The sequence below is a fragment of the Sebastes fasciatus genome, chromosome 18 (genome assembly GCF_043250625.1).
Source record: "Sebastes fasciatus isolate fSebFas1 chromosome 18, fSebFas1.pri, whole genome shotgun sequence".
Lineage (NCBI taxonomy): Eukaryota > Metazoa > Chordata > Actinopteri > Perciformes > Sebastidae > Sebastes > Sebastes fasciatus.
In genome coordinates this window covers 26646736-26671730 of record NC_133812.1, presented here as the reverse complement: position 1 = coordinate 26671730, position 24995 = coordinate 26646736, and the positions used below count along the sequence as shown (strand labels likewise).

Below are 24995 nucleotides of genomic sequence, written 5' to 3'. Positions count from 1 at the left end.
ATAGCAGAATAGCAGACGAGATGAGTGACAGTCGGAAACGAAGCAGCATGTAAAATTATGATATTCTGGAAATTATAAGGTTTAATATAATTATATGGAATAATTTAAGTGATATATGTGCACATATACTAATCATAGGTCAAAACAGCTAAAGCTAAATTTGGCTGAATTATACAAGGCAGAAGTGGTAAAACGAGTTTGGGAGCCGAAAGAGCCGGCTCTTCTTGGTGAGCTGAGCCGAATGATCTGGATCACTAAAAAGAGCCGGAATTCCCATCACTAATCCAGATGAGGATGAGGAGGACCTGAAGGACCTGGAGGACCTGGAGGCTGACAGACAGACAGACTGATCACCGGCCGGAGCATCATCACCATGCGGGACCCTCGGAGCTGGACGCCCGGACTGGGCCCTGCTGAGCGGGGCAGAGCAGCCACCTACACCGGAGACAGGAAAGCCCGGCTGGTGGCCCGGGACAGCAAGAAGTGGGTCAGACTGGCCACCGTGCTGGTCTACGTCCTGTCCGTGTCCCTGGCGGCCGTCATCCTGGCGGTCTACTACAGCCTCATCTGGAGACCCACAGCTGGACCCGGAGCGACCCGGACCGACCCAGACCAACCTGGACCGACTCGGACAGACCAGGACCGACCAGGACCGACTCGGACCGACTCGGACGGACCAGGACTGACCCGGACCAGGACTGGGATAAATGAACCTGGTAGACCTCCTAGATGTGACGGCTCTGTTCATATTAATAACTTTGTTGATGACTTAATTAACACAGACAGTCATAATGGGAATGAATCTGATACTCCCGGTACCGGTACCGGGTCACCGGGAGACTCTCATCCCGGGACCACCACCGACGGTCCAGTTCTCTCGGTCCCCTACACTGGACCGGACCCCCCTCAGGACTTCATGAGCACCGCTGAGCCGCCCGCTGTGACCGCAGAGGATCCGTCCAACCTGCCCACACACCGGCCCGCGGACCCCTCCGGGTCCGGGTCAGAGGATCCCAGTGCCGGGTTATTACCAGAATACTGGTGACTCTTTCAACGTTAAATGTGACTTTATATAAAGTGTGGATTATATTATATATATATTATATTACATGTTTGGCTTCATTGTGTTTCTGTATTACTGTTTGATTTATTATCTGTTTATTCATTAACTCGTTATTAACTGTTGTTTGTTCAGTATTTAGTATCAGACCAGAACCAGGACTTTAGAGGTCCTGATTCCTCACCTCAATGATGAGCACGGTTATGAATCTGTATTATTAATCTGTATTATTAATATTAATTATTAATCTGTATTATTAATATTAATTATTAATATGTATTGTTAATATAAATTATTAATCTGTATTATTAATATTAATTATTAATATGTATTATTAATATGAATTATTAATCAGTATTATTAATATGAATTATTAATCTGTATTATTTATTTTTATTTATTTGACCTTTATTTAACCAGGTAAAATCAATTGAGAACCAATTCTCATTTACAATGATGACCTGGCCAAGAGGCAGCAACAAAGACACAGTCCACACAAGCGACACAAACAGCACAGATACAGTACAGCATGACAAACATACAGCATGCCAAGACAGGACATGAGAAAATGGCTAAAAACAGCATAGGTAAATAAATAGGTCAGAAATGAATAAACACTATGTACAAAAAAATGTGGGTTACTGGATGTTCTTTGTAAAATTGTAACGGAAGAGAGAGAGAGAAGTGAGGGCCGGTCAGCAGGTACAACAGTCAACTATGACTTGTTGCAGCTTTTGTTTGAACATGTTGAGAGAGGTGAGAGCTTTAGTTTGAGCGTGTTTTTTAGTGAGTTCGTCATTTGCAGCGGCAAAATGAAAGGAATTATGACCAAAGACAGTACGGACTTTTGGAACTTTTGGAATTATAACTATGTATTATTAATCAGAAACTTCATCAGAAACACGAAAAAAAGAACTTTGTGTCGATGTACAGGAATCAAATAGATTACATTTTGTAACTATTTCACGAACTGCCGTGAGACGGCGTTGAAACATCTTAAAGTCACAATGAACAGAAAAATGACAAGAATAAATGTGTTTAATTTTTCTTGTATTTTGACATAAAACAGTGTCAAACTGCCTCTGAGGTGCTTTTGGTTCACTTTTATATTTTCATTGAGTGTTTCAGCCGAACATCTGGATCTGGTTTTGTGGGTTCAGGACCCCGATCTGGATACCCGTCTCCACCGGCGTGTCGGTCTCCACCTACATGGGGGAGACGAGGAAGCCGCTGAAGGTGCTGAGCTTACTCTGGTCGAAGATGGTCTTCTCGGCCCAGAGGGTGATGGAGAGCCGGTCCCCGACCTCCAGGACCAGCGGCATGCCGTTGGAGGCGCTGCCGTGGACGCCCCTGGTGTCGAAGACGGCGAACATGTTCTCGCTGTTCTTTATCAGTGCTGCGTTCATGGACCCCGAGCTTCCAACGCAGCCGGTGAAGCGGATGTAGTAGAGTCCCTTTACGGGGGCGGTGAAGACGCCTGCGGGCACAGAGTCAGCGTCAGCAGGGAGTGTCGGTGTGTGGTGACCTGAACCTGAACCTGGACAGGTGAGGAGTCCTACCTGTGTTTGGGTCGTAGGCGTTACCGATGTTGGTCGTCACCTTCTCGAACAGCAGCGTGGTGTCGGTGGTAAAAGGCCCCTGATGGGTCCAGTCGTAAGCGGTGACGAGTGAGGCCGAGAACGCCACCTGAGATTCAGCTGAAGGAACACAGACGCAAGGTTTCACTAAATACAGTACGCTGAAACCCATACTATCGCGCGCTAACCTACGCTAACCCATACTATCTCACGCTACCTACGCTCTGAACGGTCTCTCACTCTATTAATACTACGTCAGCTGCTCCGACCGTCGAATAACGGCGCAGATGGGTTTACATTGGAGTTAGTTGAAAGCCCGGTCCGTCACATACTGTTGCTAAAGGGCGCCTCCGTGCGTCGGTTTTCCGATACCGAGGGGCGCTGACCAAACGGTGGTATCTGACGAGTTCGGTGTGAGAACCGGTCGGTGGTAACACAGTTCGCCCCGCTCAGAAGCCGTCTTTACCACAATAACACTACTTTAGGAGCAACGGTTTACACTCTGCAGCTCACGTTGCTTTCAGGTAATGTAAAAATGTAAATGGTGTTTGGTTTGTCCTTTCTGGGCTACTGTAGAAACATGGCGGACTCTGTGAAAAGGACCAGCTCCCTATGTCGATACGAAGGACTCATTCTAAGTTAACGAAAACATGATTCTTAGTTTCAGCTGATGGTACACTAATGAAAACATAGCTATGAATATTATATTCCATTTCTGATAATAGATCCCTAAAATGTGCTTTACAAGCAGATAAAACATTACAAAGAGACGTAAATCTATATGAACATCTGTAAGAACACGTTAAACAGCACCAGCACAACTTCAACTGGCAGAAAGTGTCTCAGTGGACAACAAGACCCTCTGGAACAAAGACTGCTGCTGTAGTTCAGCTCTGATAAAGAGTCATCACCTCGGTTTGCTCCACACTCTGCCTCCAGTTTCTCCACTCTGGCCGTCAGCTGCTGCACCAGGACTCTCACATCTTCTGGGGTTTGTTCAGGATTTAGACCGTCTCCCTCTTCGGGAGTGGGTTGGATAACACCAGGCTGAGCCCAGACTCCGCCGCAGACCACCACCAGGACCAGAAACCAGCTGGACAACATCTCAACTGGAGGACGGAGAGGAAACACTGTGGAGCTGAAACACAAACAGGTTATTAATGAAAGCTCCCGTCTGACCCGTCCTCTATAAATACAGACGATTGTTTGATCAACAAATCTCCTTGGACTTTAAACTTGACAAACTTTATGTGTTCTCTAAAAAACACTGAATTATTAACCAGAGAAACTTTCCTCTATAAACTGTTTTCTCTGATGAAGGATTAGTGTCACCTGAAACCAACTTCTATTATTCAGTAATCCATCAGACGTTAACCTGAACGACCTCCTTCACACCGTAAATAAACTAAATCTACAGAGCGAAGGACTCTTCTTCACATCCTCACACACTTTCAGCTTCATGTTTGATCTCCGATCAAAAGTTAATTGTTTTTAACGAATGAAGTGTCGTCAACCAGAAGCAGGTCGCTCCATCAGCTTAACGAGGTTCCCGGCTGATTGCGGCTCGGCTCGTTTTAATCCCGTCAGAGGAGGATTGGATCGTACCTCTCTGCTTTATTGATTTTTATTTTGAACCCAACAGTCCCTGTAAGAGTTCATCTGTGGTCTGTCGGCGGCGGCGATACAGAAGCATTAATCTGAACGGTTGTTGGTTTGAATCCCTTCGCCGAACCAACCCATGTTACTCCTGATGAGCATCAAGCAACGAGCTTCAACCGTTGCCGTGGTAATCGACTTCTAAATTAGTATTAAAATGCTTAATTTTTTTTATTATTTTTTTAAAATATAAGTATATAGTAATAATGTATATGTCCCAAATAGTTCATGAAATAAGGAATAATCCCACAACATTATTCACATTCAACATTAATTATTATTAGTTATTATCAGACGAGTCGATAAATAAATAAATACCTGTGACTACCGAAGAGTCATTTGTCCCGGAAGTGAATGTTGGTCGTAACCGCTCACACGGACTAAAGACGGGCGTTAGTGGGTGAGTTTGTCCAGAGGGGAAGGAGCTATACTGATAGCTGTTGGCATGCTAATACATGCTAAGCTGAAGTGGTCGTCATGGAGAGGAAATTAAAACCCACAGCTGCCTTGAAGGAAGGAAAACCAGATTTAGATATTGAAAAACTCATTCAGGTAGAGTCCCTGTAAAACAAAGCACAAACACTCAGAACAGCAATAATAATAATAGTTGTATAATAACAATAATCGTACAATAACAATATTAATAATAGTCGTATAATAATAACAATAATAACGATAGTATAATAATAATAATCATACAATAATAGTATAATATTAATAATAGTAGTAAGATAATGATAGTTGTACAATAATAATCGTACAATAACAATATTAATAATAATCGTATAATAATAACAATAATAATAGTATAATAATAGTAGTAGTAAGATAATAATAATAGTTGTACAATAAAAATCATACAATAACAATATTAATAATAGTCGTATAATAATAGTATAATAATAATAGTAATGATAGTTGTACAATAATAATAATGGTACAATAACAAAAATAATAGTCGTATAATAATGACAATAATAATATAATAATAATAGTAGTATTATATTAATAATGATAGTTGTACAATAATAATCGTACAATAATAATATTAATACCAATCGTATAATCATAACAATAATAATAGTATAATAATAGTAGTAGTATGATAATAGTTGTACAATAATAATCGTACAATAACAACTATATTAATAATAGTTGTATAATAATAACAATAATAGTCAAAAAATAAATAATAAAATAATTGTACAATAATAATAGCATAATAATAATAGTAGTAGTATGATAATAATGATAGTTGTACAATAATAATATTAACAATCGTATTATAATAATAATAATAATAATAGTAATAGTTCAATAATAATAATCGTACAATAATAATACAATAATTATAGGATAATAATAATAATAATAATAATACTGTAAGAAAACAGCCACAGACATTTCTTCACAAACATAAATTCACTTGGTTTATTAAGAGCTTCAGAAAAGGCTTCAGGTGTTCAAACTGAACATTAGTGAGAAAAGCTTCAGAGTCGGGATGCACCATGATATACTGTATATACCAGGCCTGATAAATTAACGATGATTGATGATGATGGGAAGTTTATATTATTATGTATTATTCCCATGATTAAGTTATAGCCGGTGAATTATCGGCTGATTATATGACGCCCGATTGCTTTCAATGACTTAACAAGTGCAGCATCTAAACACTCTGATACAGGAGGTCTTAGTTTGTGATCCGTCAACAAACGCATAGAAGAAGAAGAAGAATACAAAATGTGAAATTATCGGTTATCGTATCGGCTGAAAAACATCAACATGGTGCATCCCTACTTCAGAGCAACTAAACCAGCTGAACACATGAAGAAGACGCTGCTTCAGAACAACATCTGAACACAAACAGCTGATGAAGTGATGACATCATTTAAGGTGACGTTGTTTTATACCTTTGAAAAGGAACATTTCATTTTCCACAAAGCTCCAGAGCCTCAAAATCTACAAGACATCTCATTAAGCTTCTGGCTCCAGAGCAGCAAAACAGACTGAAGAGGAGACGCTCGTCTACAGACCGGCCGGTGATTCAGGTTAAACAGCCTGGTTTAGAAGGTTTCCTTGTGCTATTAGTCCCGCCCCCTCCTCCACTGTGATTGGACGGCTGGGTAAAAAGTGAACGTGACGAGAGCAGCGTTTTACCCGAAGTTGGTTCAACTCTTGGCGACCAGAAAAAACTCCAAACATGCACGCTGCTGGATGAAAAACAGAAAGCGTGAACACGGCGGCGGTGGCGGTTCCCGTGATATTGTAATAATGCGGATACTGTGACAGCCCGAGTTACTGCTCACCCTAAACTGGTTTGGTCCAGAACTTTTAACTGGTTCAGGCGTATTTTGAAATGGTTTTGAAATGTCTGGTTTGGTTCTACTCTTGTCTGCTGCATCCATCTAGTTAAGGGTCACTCTAAACTGGTTTGGTTCAGGTTCGGTTCTGAGCATAACGTGGTCTTGCGTGGCCCACATAATGACACAAAGACTCATAAGGCATCAGATGAGGTCGGTTTGCTGTGATCTGAATCAGTGGATGAGTTGGTCGACTTGTTGTTTGGTTTCTTTCACACAGAAAAAGTTCAACAGGAACCAAAATGCATTCGGTCATGTGAGATCGTCCTCTCTTCTCATTGGTTAGATGTGTCTGTCAACACAGGAAGTAAGGATACCGATACCAGTATCGGGTCCGATACTTTATTCCGCCGTCTTAAGTCCTGAGTCAGACCTTCATTCATTCACTCACCCACATCCCAGCATGCAAAGCGCACTACGGAAGCCGTTTAGCTCAAACCTGCAGAGTTCGCCTCGTAGTTTTGGGTCAGACTGAGATCGGTTCCCACAACAAACCGGACTGACACCACTTCCTCTAACGGGTCTGTGTGGTTGTTTCGGTCGACTCAAATCTGCCGAGACGAATCGTACCAAGGAGGAAAACCAACCGGGCTAAATAACGCAGGTCAACACGGTCCGGTTCCAATGAGCTGACCACATCTAGTGTTTGAATAAGGGGGGCGGCCTCACTTCCCCCAACATGCATCACTGTGAAGAAGACAGGCAGGAAAAAAGACGGACTGCCACTAGTGTGCACCACCGTTCCAGTAAAGGCACCAATCACAGAGCACATTGGACGTAAAGCCGAACTATAACTGAAGGAAAGAGGAAGGAGAGTTTGAATCAGGGTGGAGTCAAACTCACCAAACAAACAATCAGGAATCAGAGCTGTGCTCACTAACTACAACATGGAAAACTCACAGAGACTTTAGTATTCTGGGAAACAAGCTAGAAAACGTTCCAACGCTCTGAAACGCTGACAGACACGTCACTCCAAGAAGAAGCTGAACTGGGCGTCCGCCTCCAAAAGTTTCCTCCGTCAAATTTGTACTTCTTAAGACAACAGAAGACACCCTGTTCACATTTGAAATTGGGTGCTGACACTTCGTCAGTTTCTCAATCGGGCACCTTGGCGGAGGTCTGCGCTCTCCGAGTGCCATCCTAGTTTAATGTATGTGTTCATTATAATGAACTGTCTGTACACTTTAATTATCAGCAGATATCAACCCACCAGTCCACAAATGGACTCTCCCAAACATTGATTGGCTCTAACGTGGCAGACTTAATGCTCCAAACGCCTTAAGAAGTTAAAAATGGACGTGTTAACGGGGTATTTTCTGGCGTCTTAAGCAGTACAAGTTTGACATTTATTTCAGACTCCGAGGGTGTGGACATCCTCAAACAAACAGAAGCAACAGATGATTGGTTCCCTGAGGACGCACCAGTTTGGATTCTCTTGGAGTTGGCGGTCGGTCCTACCGTGCGTTCACACTGTGAGCAACACAATCATGAACCCAACAGGTTTTCTAGACCGGCCTGTTGACCCGTGGTCCGGAGATGAGTCCAAAAACAGGGAAATAAACATCACAGTCTCTTAAATCTGATCGACTTTGGTACATTCTAATGCTAAAACCATTAACAGATTAGTTACTCACAGAACTCCTATAATGAGAGAATCTCAAGTTTGATTTCTTTGGGTTTTTGGGACAGCTTAAAGCAGCTAAAGATGTTCATCCTGTATTTAACACCCCAGCTTCTTTATAAATATTAATATTAATATACATCTAGTTAGCTATTTAGCTGGTTAGCTGAGACCGCAGCTTGATCGTTTCCCGCTTAATGTGATTGTTTCAACAACAGATTCTGACTTTTATCAGGTGACAGAAAGAAACCTCCTGATTGTAAGCTGTGAAAATGTAACACACGTGTGCTTAAAGTCTTTTTTATCAAAGTAGAAAGCTGCAGACTGCTGCACAGCCGCCATCCGAGTCATAACAGAGCGACCGATCATCAGCCCCGCTGCTCGCAGTGTGAACGCCCGTTTAGATTATGCATATACTTTAAAAGTGCAGATTAAAAAGGTGTCTTTTTGGTGTTCAAGTGCATACATTTGTTCTCACATTTATGGCTTTTTTTAGTAACAATAGTATAAATGCAGAGGAGGTTCTGGAGCGCTCCTATAGTCTCTTGGTGTGCTTAGAGTTATAGTGGCTCCTCATGTCTTTTCGGAGGCGAAACTTCTCGCCACAGACGCCGCAGATGTACAGGTGGACGTCCATGTGTTTCTCCAGCTGTTCTCCGCCGGGGAAGATCTGGAAACACACCTGGCAGATGGTTTCCCCGGCCGACAGGTGGGAGATCATGTGCCGGACGTGGTCGTGTTTGAGGAAGGTTCCCTGGTCGCAGACCGGGCACACGTAGCGCGCCATGCCTTTGTGCATGTCGGTGTGCAGCCTGAGCTGGCGCTCCCGCAGGAACTGCTTCCCGCAGGTCTGACAGGTGAACTGCTTCTCCTTGGTGTGGACGGTGTAGTGCTCCCGCAGGTGGCAGCGCTGATAGAAGCCTTTGCCGCAGATGCTGCAGAAGTGTTTGCGGCGGTGATCTGGTTCGCCGCCCTCCTCCAGCAGCACGGGGCGGAACAGCTCCTGGTCGTGGCAGGACAAGGCGTGCTCCAGCGCCAAGCTCTCGTTCTGGAACAGCATGCCGCAGTGAGGGCAGGCCAGGTCGGCCGCCTCCAGCAGGCCCTCCTCCATCCCCTGCGGCTCCTCCAGCAGGGAGGCTTCGTCCTCCCCGTGGGAGTCCGAGTCGCCGCCTTGGGATTCGCCACAGCGCTCTGCGTGCTCCTGGAGCTGGCGGCCTTTAATCAGCACCTGGCCACACCTCCCACAGGCACATATATGACCCATGTGGCTGGACAGGTAGTGGGCCGACTTGTCCTCCTCCGTTAACGGAGCGTCACACAGTTCACACGGGGCACAGTCGGCGTCCTGCTTCTCGTCTTTGACCTTACGAAGCTTTGCCGGGATTCCTGAATCTTCACCGCCGGACATGTGGCCTTCAAAAGGTTCACTGCTGTTATCCATACCGGAGACGCCGGGCTCTGGTTCGCGGTCCGATCCAGTTTTCTCCCTCCGCAAGTCTTTACGTGTGGCGTCACTAAAACGTGCTCTACATTCTCTGGTGGCGTGCTCACCGACCCGGACCACCTCTATCTCGGGGAATGTGCCTTCTTCTGGTTCTGTCTTGATGGAGATGCTCCTGGTGGACCCGGGCTCGCCGTCTGTCCCGGCTGCCACCGACCTGATGGTGAGGTCAGAGTCGGCCTTGGCTTCGGGCCAGTCGTCCTCGCCTTTACAGACGACCCTGTGCTCCTCTATGCTCTCAGAGGCGGAGCTCTCAGCTTTACTGGAGTCATTGTCCCCTTCGGCGCTACCTCTCGGCTGATGGAAGGCCTTCCGGTTGGTGCATGTCAGGATGTGTTCGATTAAAAGCTTCTCGCAGCTGAAGACGAAGCCGCAGTCGTCGCAGGTGTAGGTACGGCCGAACCGAGGACGGTCTTTGAGAGCCGAACTCCTGCCGCTGGGCCTCTTTCTCAAGTCACACGGCTGATCGCCTATTCCGTCCACCAGCGGCGGTGCCACTATCAGAGGAGCGGTCACCACCTCGTCTGCCACCGCCACCGCAACCGCCACCGCCGCTCTGCTGACAGTCGCTGGAACAGCTGGGCGCCCAGTGGTGCTGTTGACAGCTTTTGGTAATGGCTCTGCTTCCGTTGCAGCGGGCCTCTGCTGCTCGTACATGCGGACTCCAAACATCATTTTCCCGTTGGCGGGGCCGGTGGAGGAGCTGGACGAGGACGAGGCGGAGGAGGACGGCGTGATGTTGGAGCTCCTGAGGTCCCTGAGATCCTCCAACGAGTCAGGGATGTAGTACATCTGCAGGTACGCCATGGAGGACTTGAGCTCCTCAAACTCGTAGCTCCCCACGACGATGCGTCCGAGGTACATGAGCTGCAGGATGAGGTCAAAGCACTCGGCGCTGATCTGCATGTTGCTGAGGTCCAGACGCCCCGCCCCCTGCTGGTCCCGGATGAACATCATCCTGAAGTAGGAGCTGCAGGCCGCCAGGACGGCCTTGTGCGCCCTGAAGTAGATGTCCCCGATGGCGATGAGGCAGTCGCACAGGAAGCCCCACTCCCGCTGGTTGTTGAGCTGCTGGAGGACATGATCGCTGTGGCTGGGCCTCGCCATCGCCCTGCAGACAACACAGGAAGGAAAGAGCGGAGAAATTAAACGGCTGCATTCTTCCTCTGTGGTCGCAGAGGATTTCATAACGTTTGGCTGGTTGCTCAGCGAGGCAGGACCAGCGATGACTCAACATCAGACTGGAATAATTAAGACATCTGACTCCACTCATTAAGCTCCTGTTTCAACCTTTTCTTTTCACACAATGGATTATTATCATTATTATTATTATCACGCTGTTTAACTCTTCGTCTTTCACCCAATCAGATTAGAGCTTTTCTGAGTGGACGAGTCCAAAGACTCATCCTGCTTTTACTAACGGTTAAGATCAGTTTACATTTGTTTTTATCATTTTACTTGTTAGTTTTAACATTCAAAACACAAATATTAGATTATAATCTCGGTCACTGCAAATTAAATGTGAAACTATACTGTGATGAACGAGTGTAGGGGTGTAACGGTAAGTGTTTACAACGATACGATACGCATCACTTTCCATGGTTCCGATACGATTCAAGGATATTTGGCTCATTTAGAGCGATACGATACAACGACTTAAAAGCAATACATTATTTATGGGTATAAACAAGTAAACAAAAGGATTAATGGCAAAAACATACACCTTTTATTTGAAAATAATAAAAAGTGCAACTTTAGGAACTGCTGCTTTAGCTCTCACGATACAAGGCAGAGCAATATCTAACAAAACATAAAATAAACCAACTTCTATTCTAGTTCAATGAACATATATATAGAATATATATACAGCGGTTTAACCTGCCTTGTTTGTTCTCATTGTCAATATAAACTGGAGACTCTACAGTTTATATTGCTCTAGTAGAGCAATAATATGTAACAAAAAATAAAGTGCGTGGCGTCTCAGTATGTGCGTGGAAAGATTGTAGTGGATGTAAAAACATTCTGCAGAGTGAGTACTTTTACTTTTCATACCATGAGTACATTTAGCTGATAATACATTCTTTCACTTTATGCAGGACTTTTACTGGAGTGTTTTTACAGAGTGTATTTCTACTTTTACTGCAGTAAATGATCTGAATACTTTTCCCACATTGAGTGTTTTACTATTATACATTAAGGGGGTTAAAAACTGTCATGTGTAAAGTAACTAAAGCTGTCAGATAAAAGTAATGGAGTAAAAATAACAATATTTACATCTGACATGTAGTGGAGGAGAAATAGAAAGTAGCAGAACATGAAAATACTTGAGTAAAGTACCTTGAATTTGTACTTAAGTTAATGCACTTAGTTACATTCTGCAGAGTGAGTACTTTTACTTTCCATACCATGAGTACATTAAGCTGATAATACATACTTTCACTGCAGTAAAGAGTCTTCTACCTCTGATAACCAGAGATACTTTAAGATATACACATTTACAGAAAGCTCCTCAGTTGGGTGTTTATAATGTGTGATGAGGTTCTGCCTGTAGAACCAGACTGTGTTGTATAAAGCTCTAAGACTCTTCCAGGCTCAGTGAGTCGGTTCTCTGTAGCCGAGCAGCAGCAGCTCTGAGCGGCTCTCGGATCACCGTCCGCCCCTCAGACCCGCAGTATGCGGGGGAGACATTCACCGAGAACCAGAGACCCTGAGAGAACCGAGAAAGGACCCTGAAGAAGGAGACAGGCCGCGGTAGAAGAGAGAGAGGAGGGAGAGAGAGAAGAGAGAAGAGAAGAGAGAAGGGAGAGGCCGACCGCACGAGCAGCTAAAATGGAGATTACAGCGGTTAGCTCCGAGGTTAGCTACATCAAGCTAACAGCTGTTAGCAGCGACCAGACCGGAAGTAGGGCTCCAAAATAAAAGAGGATAAAACTAAACAAAGAGTAAAAGAGACAAAAAAGAGTTTTATATGGACTCATTAGTGGGGCACAAGCTAAAATACATTTAAATTTGTTAAAATTAACCAGTAAATAAAGTCTGTCTTGTAATGTGAAGCTTTTGTAGATGGTTAAACAGCTATTGCCATTTGTTTACATTTTATTTATTACATCTACCTGTTTTACAAGTGCAATTACCTCTGTTTACATTACATCTATTTTACCTATTTCATTCCGTTAGTGTAGTACTTCTGTTTATATTTATTTATTACATCTACCTATTTTACAAGTGCAATTACCTCTGTTTACATTACATCTATTTTTATATTTTATACTTCTAGTGTAACACTTCTGTTTATATTTATTTATTACATCTACTTTACCTATTTTATTTGCTTTATAACTGTGTGTGTTTTACCTGTTATATGTTTTACCTGCCTTGTGTAGTCTTATCAAGTATTTGTTTTAAAGCACTGACCAGAAGTGGCAAACTGTGAATCTCGTTGTATTTAATACAATGACAATAAAGCTTTCTATTCTAGATTTACACAATTAAAACAAATCAGCACCATATTGATTTTCTATCTCTATAATCAATCAATTCTATAATTAGTTATAATTATATTATAATATGTAATTATTATTATTTACTTATTTTCATTTAATGTTTTTTTTTTAATCTGCCGTTTTTGACAAGTTTGATCTTGAAGTCTGTTCCTGAATAAAAACATAAATATACAAATGAAATCTTTATGTTCAGAAGTTGTTATGATAGTGTAAAGCTTTTGTAGATGGTTAAACAGCTATTGTTTTTAACTAGGCCTTTTATTGTGAAAGCCTAAACCGGATGTGTTTGTTGTGCGTCGTGCTAACTTGTCGGTGCTCACTGATATCTCTTCCCGCAAACAGTCCCGCCACCCCCGCACTGCCACCCCGCATTCTAGCTAGCACCAGTTTTCCCAGCCAGGCGGCTCCGCGGGCCGGGCAGAAACCCCGTCGACTCACCGTGGAGACCGGAGGCCGGCGAGGAGCTGCTGCTGCTGTCTGCGGCGGGTCGGTGTGTTTGTCCCCGGGAGGTTCCGGAGGAGGAAGGTTCCGCTCCGGAGGTCTGCTGATGTTTGTGTTGAGACGAGAGAAGCTGCTTCTTCTTCTTCTTCTTCTTCTTCTCCTGCAGGATGAAAGAACTTCCGCACAGACTGCCGCTCCGTCAAGCTGCGGACGCACTGAAGGCACCAGAAGACGACAAAATAAAAGACTTCCGGTCAAAATGCTGGCCTTCAAAATAAAACGTAACGCAGTACGGCCTGCTTTTAATGAATTGATCAGGTGTTAATATGATGTAAAGACTTACAGGTCTCTATTATGACTGTTTATTTCATAACTAAAACAAATAGAATTATTAGAAATAAAGATTATTTTTTCTCTTCAGCTCAACTTTTCTCCATTTTAACAACAATTTCTTCAACTTGCGGTAATATTTTTTTCACGTTATAATATATTTTTCATGTTATAAAGATATATTCTTACATGTTATAATAACAATATATATCCATGTTATATATTTTTCTGTTATAATAAAAAAATATATATTATAATAATATATTTTTCATGTTATGATAATATTTTTTAATGTTATTTTTTTTCCATATTATAATAGTATTTTTTCTTGTTATATTCTTTCATGTTAGAATAATTTATTTTTTCATTTTACGATAATATTTTATTTTCTCGTTAGTACTACATATGAAATTAATCATGAAATTTAATACTACATATTAAAATTCTGGTTATAACACAATGCAGAACAGCCTCCTGTAAATTAATTGATCAGGTGTTAATGTAATGTAAAAACATACAGGTCTCTGTTATGACTGTTTATTTCATGATGATGAATAATGATGAGCACGGATGTGTATAATATAGAGACACAGAGGAGGAACCAGTGAAGCGGTCTCACTCTGAGCGGATACAGTTAACTAATATGACTATTTATTTCATAACTAAAACAAATAGAATTATTATAAAGATTTTTCTCTCCAGCTCAATTTGAACAACAACTTTTTCACGTTGTTGTAATAATATCTTTTCATGTTATAATAACATTTTTCATGTTATAATATATTTTTCATGTTATATATTTTCCATATTGTTATAGTATTTTTCCTTTTATACTATATATCATATTATAATAATATATGTTTATGATATATTTGCATGTTATATATTTGTCCTTTTTAAATTTTTTCCTGTTAAAATAGTATATTTTTCATATTATAACATTTTATTCATGTTTTAATCATTCATTCATTAATTTTTTCATGTTATCATTATATATCATTAAATTATTAATAATATATTCTTTTGATGTTTTAATAATATTTTCTCATGGTAAAATAATATATTTTCATGTTATATATTTTTTCTGTTATAATTACATATTTTTCGTGTTATAATGATATACTTTTTTCATGTTATAATTAAATATTTGTTTGATGTTATAATCTTATAGTTTCATGTTATATATTTTTCGATGTTGTATTTTTTGTCATGTTATAATAATATATTTTCATGTTATATATTTGTCCATATTATAATCATATTTTACAATAATATTTTATTTTCTCGTTACTACTACATATGAAATTAATCTTTGAACTTTTTTCTGGTTATAACAGCATATTGTTTTATCTTATGTTAAACTCTCTCGTCGTTCGTCAATAAAACAGTTTCTGTCTCGTTATTTAACAAGTTGTTTTATGTTTATTTCATAAAGTCTGTCTGTGTTCACATTATTTCGTCCAGTGCTGAATGTAACCTTCAGAGATTAATCAATCAGTGAGTGTTAATAGGTTATTAATTTAATAGGTTTCCTCCCAGCATGCACTGGGGCAGCAGGTGCATGAAAACTTGTTGATTTTCAGTAATAACAAAAACAAAGCTGCTTGTTTTTTATCATTATTATTATAAAAAAATTCTGTATTTATTTGATTTAAATGCTTTAAAAACGTGTCAATAAGTTATTGATTATTGATTACATGTTGCATGGATGTGTGAAGAGACAGATCACGTGACCAGCCCCTTTGACCCCCTCCTCTCGCGAGATGTGACGCGGCTTTTCGCGAGATCATCTGCAGCAACAAATCGGCTCCAGAAGCTGAAAGACTGAAGATCTGCAACGTTTCTGCGGTAAGACGCCGATTAACGGCCGGCGGGCACGGCGCGCGTGCACGACACAGACCAGACAGAGGGTGTGTGCGGGGCTGGACGGGCGTGCGCACGCGCCTGCGGTGCGTGTAGGTGAATGGTTGGACGTGCGTGTTGCTGAATGTGAATGAGAGCTGGAGGAGGAGGAGAGGATGGAGGAGGCTGCAGACACGTGCACGCGCGACGCCACGTGCACGCGCTGAGCTGGAGCTTATATTGTTGTTTGTCCGGTTTCCGGTTTGTTTGGATACGCGTGCGTGTGTGTGCGCGTGCGTGTGTGCGTGTCTCAGGTGACCTTCACTGAGGTCAGAGGTCAGGTGCTCACCTGGAGACACCTGTGAGGTCACTAACATGGTGACACACCTGCTGCTACTGTAATGCAACACCTGCTTATTTATTCAGTTAATCATATTTATTGATTGTGTTTTAGTGGTTTTATTGATCAGTGGAGCTTTGAGTATGTTTTATTATGTTTTATATTGTCTGTGTCACCGTCACCATGGATACCGTGTCTTTTTCCTGCAAACCAAATCTACCTATGGGAACAAATAAAGTAACGTCAACCTGAAAGATGCTTATAATAATAATAATAATTATTATTATTATTAAAATCTATTGTCATATTCTACCCAAATGGCCTGTGTTGAACAATAAAATATTATAAATATAATAAGCGTTTTCAGTCCAAAATGGCGGCAGCGACTCTTTGATGAAACGAGAGATTGAACTGATTTTATCATCTGCAGCTTCAATTAACTCACTTTTAATTTCTGGTTCCGTTGTGGATGAATTCAGTAACCATGACGACGTGTGTGTGTGTGTGTGTGTGTGTGTGTGTGTGTGTGCAGCGGAGGGTCATGGAGGTGTCCTCTCACAGCCTCTTCCTGCTGCAGCAGCTCAATGTTCAGAGAGAGTTCGGCTTCCTGTGTGACTGCACCGTCGCCATCGGAAACGTCTACTTCAAAGCCCACCGCGCCGTGCTCGCCGCCTTCTCCAACTACTTCAAGATGATCTTCATCCACCAGTCCAGGTCAGGAGACGGGGGGGTGGGGGCTGCTGGTTGTAGTCTGTAGCGTCCTGTTGGCGCTGCGCCTGCTCGGGAGGAAGTTGACGGTGTTGTCCTCGCTGTCTCTGTCTGTCCTCAGTGAGTGTATAAAGATCCAGCCCACCGACATCCAGCCGGACGTCTTCAGCTACCTGCTGCACATCATGTACACCGGAATGTGTCCCAAGCAGCCGGTGGACCAGAGCCGCCTGCAGGACGGCATCAAGTTCCTTCACGCCTACCAGCTGTGCCGGAAACCCGGCGAGGGCGCCGCAGACGCCGCTGCCGACATGGTTCGCATGTCCAACCTTTACGGTATCCAGATCTCCTCCCAGCTGGCCAACAAGGACGCCGCCGGAGGCCCCAAGACCACAGCGGTGTCCCGCGGCGCCCCTGAGGACGGACGCTCCTCTGGCCGGGGCGGGCGCTCCCACTCTCAGCTGTCCCTCGCCGTCGGACTGGAGGGGATCCCGTCAGACCGCCAGGCCTCGGGGCTACGCAACGTCTGCTCCGTGGCGTCCGGAGACGACTCGGACATCTCGAATCGCATCAAGCAGGAGCGGGTAGAGGAGGAGGAGGGTGAGGACGGCGAGGGCGAGGAGGGTCCGGGGGCGGGGTCTCCGTCTCAGGGGAGCAGTCCCAGTCAGAGTCTCCTGTTCAAAGACCGAGGCCTGGTCCTGCTGTGTCCCCGCTGTGGAGAGCGCTGCTCGTCTCCGGAGGACCTGCGGGAGCACCTGTTCAGCCACGCCCTCGACCCCACCCGCCTGATGGAGGGGCTGTCGCAGGGCGGCGAGCTGGACGCCGGCGTGGAGGAGGGTCCGGCGGGGGCTCAGGAGCAGCTGGACGCAGGCTGTCTGGAGGAGGCGCTGAGACAGAGCCAGGCGCTCGCCAGCCAGCTGGCCGCCGAGCTGAGGAGGAGCCGGGGGGGAGGAGGGGCGAGCAGCCCGACGCCCGCCGTCCTGCACTCTCGGAAACGTAAGATCGCCTGCGCCGTCTGCAGCCTGCGCTTCTCCCACAAGAGCCAGCTGCAGGAGCACATGTACACCCACACGGGCAAGCCGTCCCGCTACCACCGCTACAACCGCCTCTGCAGCCAGCTCTTCCAGGCCTCCGCCCACTTCTGCGAGGGCGCCGCGGAGCCCGGGGGAGTGGGCGGGGCCTCGTCCGGCGCCGCCGCGCTCTCCGAGGAGGTCAACAGGGACACTCAGGACAACGGCAGCTCCTGCTACTCCCTGGACTCTGAGATCTCCCAGGAGAGCGTGGACGGCGTACCTGTGGAGTGATGTCATCAGGTGTTCTCTCGGTGTTGTCGTCTCCGTCTCTGCTGCGGTCTGCTGGTCCCTTACCTGTGCAGGTGTGTGTGGCAATCATCATCGGACAGTTCAGTTCAATCACTTCAGAATCGATCAACAGCAAATCTATCAGCAACAAATCTCTGTTCTATGTGAATATTTTCTGTTTTTCTACAATAATTAACTGAAACAACAAAACGAGACATTTGAAGTCGTCGACAAGACGATTCATCAAGAAAACAATCAGCTGATTAATCAATAGACCTCTTTTCCTGTTAGTGAACATGATGACGTAGTTTGTGGGCGGAGCGTTAAGTGGAGGCAGAATAATTCTCTGAACAACCTTAGCCAACAGTCTTTCCTTTGTTTTGCCTCCAACTAACACCGTGACCTCATCATGACCTCATCATGACCTCATCATGACCTCATCATGACCTCATCATGACGTCGACACTAAAAGGGGTCTTTAATGATTATTCTCCACCCGAACCGTTCAGATTAACATCTCGTCGTTTGTTTCTGTTGAATCCTGATCTTCCACACTCACCAGCGGACAGTGAACGCCTCGCTGACGGAGCGTGTGACTGCGAGGACGCCGCAGAGCGAGGAGAGGATGCGTCGAAATGTTCCTTCAGTGTAAAGCTAATCAATCAGTGTGTCGGACTCTGAAGAAGTTTTATTGTGAAAAGACGCAGCAGTGCCTTCCTGTGGTGGTTTGATGGTCGTTTGTGTCGTTTCCATCAGTAAATTAAAGCTTCATGACAATCTGACGAGTAGAAAGAACTCATTAACAAAGTTTACCAGCTTTTTGTAGCCAATGTTTTCACCAACTGTTCCTTTTTCTAGAACCGTGAAGAACCCTCCAACTGTAAACTTAAAGGACCACACCACTGTTTACTTTACAATAGTTCACCTTTTAGAATATGTCTAAACAAAGGAGGGAAATCAGTATTCTGTAGGAAACACACCTGAACAGGTAAAGCACAAGAAGGTGTTACTTTATTTTGAAAGGGTTACCAGCGGGAGAACAAACAGCGTTGTGGTCCTTTAACTTGAAGTCCTCTGCTGGCGTCACATGACCAGCGCTCGTTGTTAGGGCATAAAGATGTGTTTTGAGTTTGGATTTAAAGACGTCCACACATTCAGACTGTCTGATGTCCGTAGGGAGGTTATTCAAGATGTTATCGATTACTGATTGGTGACGTCATCTTCATTCTGTGTTTCACTGTAAAACAAATCAAAACAGGAAGTTTGTGTTGTTTTGTAAATAGACGTCTGTTTTTTTCATTGATGCAACAATAAAGTCTTTTTTCCACCAATCAGGTGACAGAACTGTTGATAAAGGAACTGATTTAAACTTCCTGCAAAGAAAAAGACATTTAATATAAATCTGAAATTAACAATCTTTTCACTGTTGATGGAATTATTAAAAAAGATTTCTGCTATTCTGAAGTTTTTTGTTTAATATTCAAATTATTTGAAACAAAAAATTTAAATAATTAAGGACAATAAAATTAATTCCTATAAGTTAAAAAAAATCCTTCAGTGTCATGAAACAACAGAAAACATCTGAAAGAGAACATAGTAAAGTCAAACAGACACAAATAATATGTATAAACGGGACATATATATAAAGAAAGTAAAGAAAGAAAAAAGTAGAAAAGAGAAAAAGGCAAATGAGAAAAAAGTACAAAATAATACAAAAATGTTTAATCAAAAATTTAAAATAAAATAAAAAGATAATTCCTGTCATATTTATTTCAAAGCAAACTAATAATAATAATAGTGTTGTGATTTTGTGACCTCTGCCAGGTCCAATTTTGATCTCAATGGGCCTTCCTGGCAAAAAAAAGAAAAATAAATAGATCATATTTTTCAGACTGTAACTTTGAAACAATTCCTGGTAAAATTCATAATTGATTATTTTTCCTGATTGATTAAATATGAACATGTTAAATGAGCAGCTTTAATTCACAGTTTACCTCCGGGACACACCAACAAGAAACATAAGAAATGTCTTGATGTTTGTAAAACTCACATTACTCCTCTTTAGACATCTTTCTCTCATTGGTCTTCAAAGAAAACAGTAACAGCTGAAATGTTCCTGTTGATGATCAGGAAGTTCAGCTGCTTCCTGTTTCTGTCTGCAGCAGCAGATTCTGTCCAGCAGGCGTCAGCAGAGAGCTGAGCAGCGAGCTGCCCAGAGGCATTCTGGGAAACTGAGTATCCACACTGACAACTGACATCCTTGTCTATCTATCTATCTATCTATCTATCTATCTATCTATCTATCTATCTATCTATCTATCTATCTATCTATCTATCTACAAAATGTACAAAATCAACAGAAAGGAACGCGTCACATCAAATAAGTGTGGCGACTAGTTGTTACTGCTGCTGCATATACATATAGCCTACATTATAATATACATTATATACAGTATATGCACACACACACACACACATATATATATAGAGAGTATATATATATATATATATATACACACACACACAATTTAAATTTCACACGATTTTATTCATTTATTTTGACTTCATTCTGACATGATTGTGACTTTTCTTAAAAATACAAATTATTTTTGTATTTTTTATTATTATTAATTTAAATAATTTTCATATAACAACTTTTTCCTTAAATTATTACGAATTATTTAAATATTTTTTTTTCTCTTTGTGGTTGTTTTTTGTGTCAAAAACAACCACAAAGAGACAAAAAAACAACCACAGAGACAAAAAACTATTACAAATAGTAACAAGTTCTGTAACTAAGTACTTACGCTGTAGAGTGAAGTAGTAGTAGTAGTAGTAGTAGTAGTAAAGTAATTACTTTTTCAATGTGTTATTGAATACTTGACTTTCTACAGTTTGTTCCAGATGCTTCATTTTCAGACACTTACACATTTATTCTTTATTATTTTTACAGGTCACATGTTTTATTTGTCTTGTTGGATGTGACACTTTAATAAAGTTCTGTTTCACCAGTGTGTTACTTCCTGTTGATCAGGTTTCAGTTATTGATCTGCTGCGGCTGACTCTGTGCTCTCTGATGTCATCACATGTCGTCTATTTTTAAAGGTGTGAAGAAGAACCTCGGCAGCTTTTGTTTCTATAGCGATGGAGGGTAAAAATACATCGATCGGTCCCTAAGCAACTACAGATCGACCAATCAGATCACCGGACAGGTGAGAACACCAAGAAACACACAATCACCTTTGGACATGTCTGTCTTCATGTCCTTCATTGTCATACATATACACATCGTGGTTGTTTTTTCTCTTTGTAGTTGTGTTTTGTCTCTTTGTGCTTGTTTTTTATCTCTTTGTAGTTGGTTCTTGTGACTTTGTGGTTGTTTTTTGTCTGTTTGTGGTTGTATTTTGTCTCTTTGTGGTTGTTTTTGTCCCTTTGAGGTAGTTTTTTTGTGTCTTTGTGGTTGCGTTTTTTATTTCTTTGTAGTTGTTTTTGGTCTCTTTGTAGTTCTGTTTTGTCTCTATGTGTTTTTTTGTCTCTTTGTAGTTGTGTTATGTCTCTTTGTGGTTGTAATCTGTCTCTTTGTGGTTGTTTTTTGTCTCTTTGTGGTTCAGTTTTGTCTCTTTGTGGTTGTATTTTGTCTTTATATTATATAGATATTGTCACTACAGTAATTCTCTTGTTCTGCGTCTCTCGTGTTTTTAAGCGTTACATGTTTGAGTTCTTCCTCTAATGATCCGACAGTCTAAAGATAGAACGTGTTGCACGGATATCAAATCTTGTAGAAACTCATTATGGGAAATAAAACCAAATCTTGTTTCCTGTTCTTCTCTCCCCCGGGGACATATCCGCCCCCCCCCCCCCGCCACTCCCATCACCAATCTCTGTAAAACAAGACGCCAATCAGTGCGGTTGCCATGGAAACTGGGGCGGTACAGCAGCGGAGGAGAGAGCGATCAGCTCAGTGTTTCTTCTTCTCTCTCAGAGAAACACATCTGATCAGCAAACAGGAAGAAGATCCACATTCAGGTGAGATTTGATCTGTTACTCAACCTTTAACCAATCAGCTTAGAGCAGCTGTCTGATGACATCATTAATAATCAGTGTTACAGGTTTACAAAAACAGTCTTACAGCTCATTTGTTACTTTATTAAAAGCTTCATTTGTGAGAATCTGAGTCTGAGTATTTCAAAAATCCTGCATAACTTTCAATTTAACCTCAATAGAAACAAGTTAGACGTCTTCCAGAAATGTAACTTTGTGCTTTTTCCTGGAAACACAAATAAACGTATTTTATTATGATCATGATGTAATAGAAAGCAGAAACAGTCCAGATCTGTAAACATCAGGTTTTGTCGAGCTTGTGTGTTTAATATCTGCTCCATCTGTCATAAATCAACATCTGCTCTTTGTCCCGCAGGTTCCAGGTGTTTGATGGAAGTTTAAAAACCATTTAGCGTCACCGTGGAGACGAACCATGGCGACGCAGGACGGAGAGGACGTCCAGCGAGCGGAGAAAATCGTTTTAAAGAGGAAGCTGACGGGTCCTCCGAGGCTGCTGCTGGGAAAAACAAGGACCAGGAGTGAGGGCGAGGACAGACCCGAGGCTCGGACCAACAAGATGGAAAACTCCGGTGGAGACGAATCCTCGCCGAAACACTCGGCTGAGCTGACAGAAACCGCCAACACGGACGGAGTAAACGTCGAGAATGCCAGGGGGTGCTGTGAGGCCGCCGAGGAGGACGATGACATCACAAACAGAAGGCGAAACAGATGCAAGTGGTGGAGAAGATTCTCACCTGCTGTTGTTTGTAACAGGAAGCAGAAAAAGGACGTCGACAAAGGTTCGGCGAAGCAGCAAAGTGGCGTTCCGGTTCCACCAGAGGGGGCGCTGCAGGAAACAGACACTGAAGGGAAGAGGAGGTTTAACGTGAGGACGTGGCCGACGTTCAAAAGGTTCCTGACTTCGTCCAGCGCTCAACGAACTCACAAGCACAGGAGAGATGGCGATGGCGAGCACTCGCTGACCTTTCGGAAAAAAGTGCACTCGTTTTTCACCAAAGGACAAAAAAGCAGATCGTCCGGTGTCGCTCTGGAGAACATAGAGGACGAGATGAAGAGTGAGGAGGCTCCGTGGTCATCTGTAGCTCAGGTAGATGAACCTACCGACGTCCACAGCGACGGGACTGCGGGGGGTCCTGAGGTCGTCACGGTGACGGTGGAGGAACGAGCTGCAGAGAGTCCAGATGGAACTCAAGTCAGCGTCACAGAAGAGGACGTGACGGACGCTGGCGGGTCCGAGACGATCCAGACCGACACCAACAAGGTTCCTGATCCTCCAGAGGTCTTCATCGACCAGCTCTCACAGTCCCTTCAGCCGTCCACTAACGGACCCTCCATCCGGATCGAGCTGTTTCCCCCCGACGACGATGAAGACGAGGAGGAAGAGGAGTGTTTCTCCTCAGAGAACCAGAACCACCACCCCCACCTCCTCCTCCTCGTTGGCTTCGACCACAGCGAGCGGCAGCTTGCTCAGACGGCTCGCTCTCTTGTCCGAGCCGCCATGAACGCCGCTGTGGATCAGCTGACCAGAGAACAGCTCAGCGACGCAGACTGCGTCCACAGAGAGCCGCCGGGCTGCAGAGATCACGCCTGAAGACGAGGAACGCGACGAAGAACTTCAATCAACGAGGGAAAACTAAAATAGATGACCAGATGACGCTACTTCCTGTCACAGACTGTAAGTTACAGGCTCACCTGTTCACCTTCGAGGACGGATCCTAAACAAGACCACGACGCCTCATATGGACTCTACTAAAGAGCGCCATTTGTTGTTTGATGACATCACTATGACATCATCAGATGACATCATACTACAGTTATCAGACAGGCTTCTTCAGCAAATGGAAGTTGTTCAGTTGTCTTGACTTATAATATCCGTCTCCACGACAACAAGACAAGACTGTGTGATACGATCAAAAGCTCCAGACCAGCTGCTCAGTGGACCCTCTGTTTCTAAGTAAGAGGACCTTTAGGCTGAAGAAAACTCTCAAAAACTCTCCGGAGTCATGAAAAGAAAATAGTCTTTGAATCATTCATAAAGATATTTATTACTACTGAAATGTATTTATTAACATACTGTATTTAACAACTGATTTATATGAATTAATATTCACGATGTAATTTGTGTAAATAGTTTGTTTTCTGTAGTTTCTTCTTATAACTATAGACGACCTTCCTGTTAGTAAACATGATGAGGTGTTTTGGGGGCGGAGCGTTAAGTGGAGGCAGATTAACTCTCTGAACTCGTTAGTTAACGCTGGCACGTACTGTTGGCTTGTTTATTTAACAATGGCTGAAGCAAATACTAGTTTCTCTCAACATGTGCCGTCACTCACTCTCCAGGATCACCAGTGTTAGTTGAGAACGTTTCTCTGATATTGTAGCTCGCTAGAGCCTCGAATCACAGTTTGTCATCTCAGCTCTCTGTGATATCTGGATTCTGGCACCCAACATCACAGCAAGATGACATTTTAGATGTGTAACTTTAGCCCACTGCTAGTGTTAGCCTCCAGTCTTTCCTTTGTTTTGCCTCCAGCTAACACCGTGACCTCATCATGACGTCGACACTAAAAGGGTCGATTTAATCACACTTTAGTTGAAATGTTGTAAAATCATTGTGTACAATCTGCAGTGTTTTAATATTAATATGATTAACATGTTCTTCACCTGCCACTCAAACATGTTTTAGTTTA

The 24995-nt window shown here is 43.0% G+C and overlaps 5 protein-coding genes across 9 annotated transcripts in view; 3 read left to right on the top strand and 2 right to left on the bottom strand.

Annotated features, from left to right (window-relative positions):
* Nucleotides 1-24995, top strand: part of LOC141756521 (uncharacterized) — a 116786-nt gene that overhangs the window by 45674 nt on the left and 46117 nt on the right. The window lies entirely within an intron of this gene.
* Nucleotides 2098-3816, bottom strand: LOC141756193 (complement C1q tumor necrosis factor-related protein 3-like). The gene is made up of 3 exons (XM_074615745.1): nucleotides 3549-3816; nucleotides 2620-2757; nucleotides 2098-2537 (listed from the first exon to the last, which is right to left on the bottom strand). Exons 1-3 carry the CDS (start codon nucleotides 3739-3741, stop codon nucleotides 2266-2268), a joined length of 603 nt encoding a protein of 200 aa, XP_074471846.1. The 5' UTR covers nucleotides 3742-3816; the 3' UTR covers nucleotides 2098-2265.
* On the bottom strand, nucleotides 5697-13962 carry zbtb1 (zinc finger and BTB domain containing 1). 2 transcript variants are annotated; one of them, XM_074616348.1, is made up of 2 exons: nucleotides 13720-13962; nucleotides 5697-10889 (listed from the first exon to the last, which is right to left on the bottom strand). In XM_074616348.1, exon 2 carries the CDS (start codon nucleotides 10883-10885, stop codon nucleotides 8813-8815), a length of 2073 nt encoding a protein of 690 aa, XP_074472449.1. In that variant the 5' UTR covers nucleotides 10886-10889; nucleotides 13720-13962; the 3' UTR covers nucleotides 5697-8812. The 2 variants fall into 2 exon arrangements, with proteins under 2 accessions (XP_074472449.1, XP_074472450.1); XM_074616349.1 differs by lacking the exon at nucleotides 13720-13962 and adding an exon at nucleotides 12213-12616.
* Nucleotides 15771-19598, top strand: zbtb25 (zinc finger and BTB domain containing 25). Of its 4 annotated transcripts, none has more exons than XM_074615334.1 (3): nucleotides 15771-15900; nucleotides 16767-16948; nucleotides 17064-19598. In XM_074615334.1, the coding sequence occupies exons 2-3, from the start codon at nucleotides 16776-16778 to the stop codon at nucleotides 18244-18246; spliced, it is 1356 nt and encodes a 451-aa protein (XP_074471435.1). In that variant the 5' UTR covers nucleotides 15771-15900; nucleotides 16767-16775; the 3' UTR covers nucleotides 18247-19598. The 4 variants fall into 4 exon arrangements, with proteins under 4 accessions (XP_074471435.1, XP_074471438.1, XP_074471436.1 ...); XM_074615337.1 differs by having other exon boundaries at nucleotides 15877-16001; XM_074615335.1 differs by having other exon boundaries at nucleotides 15878-16011.
* LOC141755963 (uncharacterized) lies at nucleotides 22147-24897 on the top strand. Its single transcript, XM_074615339.1, has 2 exons — nucleotides 22147-22269; nucleotides 22661-24897. Exon 2 carries the CDS (start codon nucleotides 22718-22720, stop codon nucleotides 23894-23896), a length of 1179 nt encoding a protein of 392 aa, XP_074471440.1. The 5' UTR covers nucleotides 22147-22269; nucleotides 22661-22717; the 3' UTR covers nucleotides 23897-24897.

Bases quoted from the DNA above. Each gene is read 5' to 3' on its own strand.
- LOC141756193 (XM_074615745.1), bottom strand. From the start codon at position 3,741: ATGTTGTCCAGCTGGTTTCTGGTCCTGGTGGTGGTCTGCGGCGGAGTC. The intron at 2,758-3,548 runs GTGATGACTCTT...GTGTTCCTTCAG, and splicing joins AGAGTGTGGAGCAAACCGAG to CTGAATCTCAGGTGGCGTTC. The intron at 2,538-2,619 runs GTAGGACTCCTC...CTGTGCCCGCAG, and splicing joins CGCCTACGACCCAAACACAG to GCGTCTTCACCGCCCCCGTA.
- zbtb25 (XM_074615334.1), top strand. From the start codon at position 16,776: ATGGAGGTGTCCTCTCACAGCCTCTTCCTGCTGCAGCAGCTCAATGTT. The intron at 16,949-17,063 runs GTCAGGAGACGG...GTCTGTCCTCAG, and splicing joins ATCTTCATCCACCAGTCCAG to TGAGTGTATAAAGATCCAGC.
- LOC141755963 (XM_074615339.1), top strand. From the start codon at position 22,718: ATGGCGACGCAGGACGGAGAGGACGTCCAGCGAGCGGAGAAAATCGTT.
- zbtb1 (XM_074616348.1), bottom strand. From the start codon at position 10,885: ATGGCGAGGCCCAGCCACAGCGATCATGTCCTCCAGCAGCTCAACAAC.